The 5,000-nt window shown below is 40.5% G+C and overlaps 1 protein-coding gene across 3 annotated transcripts in view; it reads right to left on the reverse strand.

The window, feature by feature from the left end:
- Nucleotides 1–1,637: 1,637 nt before the first annotated feature.
- pagr1 (PAXIP1 associated glutamate-rich protein 1) overlaps nt 1,638–5,000 on the reverse strand; it is a 7,231-nt gene continuing 3,868 nt past the window's right edge. For 2 of the 3 annotated variants that reach the window (XM_053511792.1, XM_053511791.1), the window contains exons 3-5: nt 4,165–4,492; nt 2,260–2,348; nt 1,638–2,084 (exon numbers count right to left, since the gene is read on the reverse strand). In XM_053511792.1, coding sequence (XP_053367767.1) covers nt 1,852–2,084; nt 2,260–2,348; nt 4,165–4,492 — 650 coding nt within the window. In that variant the 3' untranslated portion in view covers nt 1,638–1,851. The remainder of the gene's footprint in view (nt 2,085–2,259; nt 2,349–4,164; nt 4,493–5,000) is intronic. The other variant, XM_053511790.1, reaches the window with a different exon arrangement.

Genomic DNA, 5,000 nt, shown 5'->3' on the forward strand with positions numbered 1-5,000 from the left:
AATCATATTTAGTTAAAGGGGTCATACAGCACTACATGCACTATTTTAAGCTGTTTGGACTAAACTGTGCGTTAGGAGAGTGCGTACACAACCACTCTACGATGATAAAGAGCCGCCCAGTGGTTTTCTTTTCGTTTATTACAGTAACATCCCCCTTCTGAAATCAGGCCAATCGCAAAAGCCTTGCCTTGTGACGCCACACCACAAGAGGCGTTCCTACACAAGTTGATTGACACTGGTGTTTTAGCAAAGACCCGCCCCGAGTGAGAAGAAGCTGTCGGCCATTGTTTTTTCGCCGCTGGAGCAAAATGACGCCTAAGCGAGTGTTGTGTACAGTTGTTGGGTGTAATAGCGAACACAGCAGTCGTCATTCACTACCTAGGGTTAGTGACCTAGGGTACCTACCTAGGGTTAGGTATCTGAGCCACTGAGGAGGCAGTGGCTGAATTTAGTTTTTAAAGCTAACGTCTCCGCTGATTTACCTAAATGCGTTCATGTTTGCACTACTCATTTTTCACCAGACTGCTTTATAAACACGGGTCAATATAAAGCAGGTTTTACTAGGAAGCTGCTCCTAAAAAATCGGATCTGTACTAACGCTTCGTGTTCCTGCTTCATCTTCACCAGGCTCGGTGAGTGTGATTTATTTTACTATGACTCTTTGCAGATCGCCTTTTCTAATAATCACGATGAATGCGGAGTGTAAGTTAACTTACACTCTCATAGAACATGGTTATGGCTTCTTCTCTATGTACATCCGTCTCTATATAATCCCTAATCGCCCGTTTATAATAAACAATGCATTAAGGTGATTGTCTAGTTGCAAACTGTGTACGTAGTCGGAAAACTATATTATGCTTACCTTTGTAACGTTAGATGGTTTATAACGATGTCTGTCGAAGATTAAGAAGTCATGTAAACACATCAGTAAACACATCGCGTCCGTATCTCTCTCGGTAAGCTTCTCCGCTTTTGTTGTTGTTGCTCGCGGCAGCGCAACAGCCCGTTAATTCATGCACATGCAGTGATGAGAAAGACAAACGGGTCGATGCATGTTCATTCTTTTAATTTCTGCGTTGTCAGGCGATATTACAAACTTCCGCGTAGGTTCCCTACTTAAATCAAACCAAAAACTACTGAAGAAAACAGGCTCGGGCTCTATAATCCATAGTTTTCCAGTTTGGACTGCATTACCCACAAAGCACTGCGTTGTGGCAATGCTTTGTGGGTAATGCAGTCCAAAGCATTGCCCGCACTGGACTACACTTCCGTCGCTATACCCCACGTGTCACGCACCACAGAACTGGGGGGGGGGGGGGTCATGAGCATTTAAATTAGCATGTACTGAAACAGGTTGCTAAGAACAGAGCTAGTTTTTACCAGGTAAAAGTAGTGTTTTTTTTACACAATCCTTGAATCCAAGATTTTTTAATTAACGTATAATACAAAATTTTCATTAGGACCCTAAAGATCATATTAACATTTAATGAAAAATATAATGTGTAGGACCTTTAAATGATTGGAAATCTAATATCAATCTAATTGGCTCGTTTAAGCCTCAGCCAATACATGGTCTACTTTATGGGTCGGGATTTTTTCTGTCGGTTTACAAAAAACAATTCAGACTTTAACTCTACAAATCAACATTCTGTTATGAACATAAGACATTTATTCAATGCATTCAACATTTGCTCAGAATCTCTTTCACACAATTCATATTAAATTCACAAGTGTTTAAACCTGATGTAAAAAAATTATAATAATAAAATAAAGAAACAAGTTATCATCTGTTCTTAAAAAAAACTGAAATAAGGGTGTGACCCAAACAAGTCCCTGCTCCTCTATATTCTCTCAATATCTCCTCTGCCTGGGGCTGAAGATCGTGCTCGGGTCGCTGTCCCTCTCCCTCTCCTTGTCCCGTTCCCGCTGGGTGCTGGAAGACGAGCGTTCCTGTGCGGATTTTTCGCTTTTGAAAAGGTCACGACCTGTCCTGAGGATCTGTTCTTCCAGCTTTTGGTGGCGCTTCATATCAGAGAGCACCTTGTCGAGCTGAGCCGTTCGCTTCACCGAACGAGTGGAGGAACCTAAAAAAAGAACCGACCGACAGACGTCACAAACCCTACACACACACACACACACACACACCTCACTGACACACACACCTCACTGACTGGAGTTTTTCATAATTCCATCATTTACTTTAAAAATACAGAAACCTGTAATGAGCAAACTTCACCAATAAAGAGGTAAAGGTCATACCTGGAGTTCTGCGCCGGCTGAGGAAAGAGTTCTTGGGAGTCATGGAGGTCTGCTCTTCATCAAAATCAAACTCTGTAGGTGTGGGGGGCCTAGAAACATTAAACAACAAGGTTTTTATATTAGTGTGTTGGGTTTGGAAGATACAGTTGTTTTCTTGATATGATGTGATGTGATTTGTTGACATATGATACAATTAACAAAACAGTAACAACACAGTTCCTGACTTATGAACATTCGAGTTACGAATTTCCACAGATATGAACGGAGTGCAGTTCTACAGTTATTCGTGGATGTGAACAAATCACGGAAGTATTTTAAATGTATTGTTCAACAAATACACTCAAAATTGGACAGTTGAAGACTGGGAAAATGTTGCCTAGTCTAATGAGTCTCGATTTCTGTTGAGACATTCAAATGGTAGAGTCAGAATTTAGCGTAAACAGAATGAGAACATGGATCCATCATGCCTTGTTACCACTGTGCAGGCTGGTGGTGGTGATGTAATGGTGTGGGGGATGTTTTCTTGGCACACTTTAGGCCCCTTAGTGCCAACTGGACATCGTTTAAATGCCACAGGCTACCTGAGCATTGTTTCTGACCATGTACTTTATGACCAACATGTACCCTTCCTCTCATGGCTACTTCCAGCAGGATAATGCACCATGTCACAAAGCTCGAATTATTTCAAATTGTTTTTTTGAACAATGAGTTCACTGTACTAAAATGGCCCCAACAGTCACCAGATCTTAACCCAATAGAGCATCTTTGGGATGTGGTGGAACGGGAGCTTCGGGCCCTGAATGTGCATCCCACAAATCTCCATCAACTGCAAGATGCTATCCTATCAACATGGGCCAACATTTCTAAAGAATGCTTTCAGCACCCTGTTGAATCAATGCCAAATAGAATTAAGGTAGTTCTGAAGGCGAAAGGGGGTCAAACACCGTATTAGTATGGTGTTCCTAATAATCCTTTAGGCGAGTGTAGACACTGCAGTGCACCAGATACCAATATTTACAATTATAAACAATATTTTCAGTATGCAAGTAGACGTATAAAATGTACACATATAAAATGTCTAAACAGTTTCAATGAATCAGTCTAGGAGCACGATGATGAAAAATTTATTTGTCCTGTAAAGCTGTCCTGATGGTGTAAATAATCCTAATTGCAAAAAAATCTCAACAGAACAGAGTTCACAATCCAATACAGTGGAAAACAGCTCTGAGACAAAATGGCGCCCTTGCGATTTTAAAGGCGGAGTCTCGTATAATGCGGACCCAAAAGACAACACTGCTACAAAAAGGCTTACATGTGGTTATGTCTTTTTGGCCACCTGATGGCAGTGTTGGAAACGGGGGACAGATGCAACACTCAGATTCTGGCAAATGGATTGGTATGCTTTACATCGTATATTCATTTCAAAAATGTACCAGACTTTGTTGGACTTGAGAACAAATTCGACTTACAAACGTGCTCCTGCATGGAACTCGTTTGTAAGTCAAGGACTTATTGTACCTGGTTAGCTTGAATAAGTAAATAATAAGCATTTATGTCTCAAACTGCAAATTATACTTCTTTAAACTTCATCTTTTGTTTACATTTTGTTTTGTTATAATGTTATGGCTGATCTCTCTGTACATATACATGTTTTTGAATCCTACAATCTCCACTACCCGATACTACTCCATTTGGTCTTGCACTTTGGGGGGAAAAATAGGAAGAATATCACAGAAGTAAAATCATATCATGTTATACTCATATCCTAAAAAAATACTGTATGATCTCTTGAAAACCTCTTACCAACTGACTTTCTGCCCTCTCTAGGAATCCTGACCTTCCTGAAACTAATGCAAAATACTTACTTCATGCCTCACTTTGCAAAAATACGATAAAGTCACCCACTTGTGCTCGCTCTCTTCCTGTTTGTCTGAGTCCGAGTCTTCTCCATCTCTCTCTGGGGATGGTGTGCGAGGTGGAGTCGGAGGTCTGAGAGGCAAAGGGATCCACTTCAGCTCCAGGACTTCTCCTTTAGCCAGCAGCTCGTACAAGCGCTTGATCTCCTCAGGCGGGGGCATCCAGTTTTTAGGGTCCTCCAGCTCCTCGTCACTGTACGGGATGTCCCAGTCGTCGTCCTCCTGCTGGGTCTGGCACCCGTTGGGCATGTCTTCGTCGTCCTTCCTTTCCTCCTTTTGCTCATCTGTTTCCATACAATCTTTGCCTTGCTCCTCATCTGAAAGAGTGGTAACGATAAAAGAAATGAATCAGAACAACCAGAGGAATCTTAAGAGTGTTTCATAATCGCTTTTTTTATGTAAACCTTTTATGTTTCAGTTTATGTTTCCATTTGCACACTACGTACTGTTTACAGTGTACTGTATATATTTTGATATTCTCATTTTATATTTTGCTTTTAATTCTATGTTTATGTATCCTTTTTTAATACCTATTTTTATTTAATTTTATTCTATTTTATGCTTGTTTTTTTACTTTTTTAGTGCCATTCATTGGGCGACAGCAAAGGAAGAATATCATTGTACAGGAGGAACGCATTCATTACTGTGCATATGACAACTTGAAACTTGAAACTTTTAGACCATTTGCAATTTTTTTTTCAATTTTTTGCCATGAAAAAGTATTTGCCCTTTTCTAGAAACCTCTAGAGCCTATCATAGGGTGTCATCAACACTCAACAATGTTCCGGCCAGAGCAATGTGTTTTTGTTGTTGCTCACTCTTTAT

The sequence above is a fragment of the Clarias gariepinus genome, chromosome 14 (genome assembly GCF_024256425.1).
Source record: "Clarias gariepinus isolate MV-2021 ecotype Netherlands chromosome 14, CGAR_prim_01v2, whole genome shotgun sequence".
In the NCBI taxonomy this organism is placed as follows: domain Eukaryota; kingdom Metazoa; phylum Chordata; class Actinopteri; order Siluriformes; family Clariidae; genus Clarias; species Clarias gariepinus.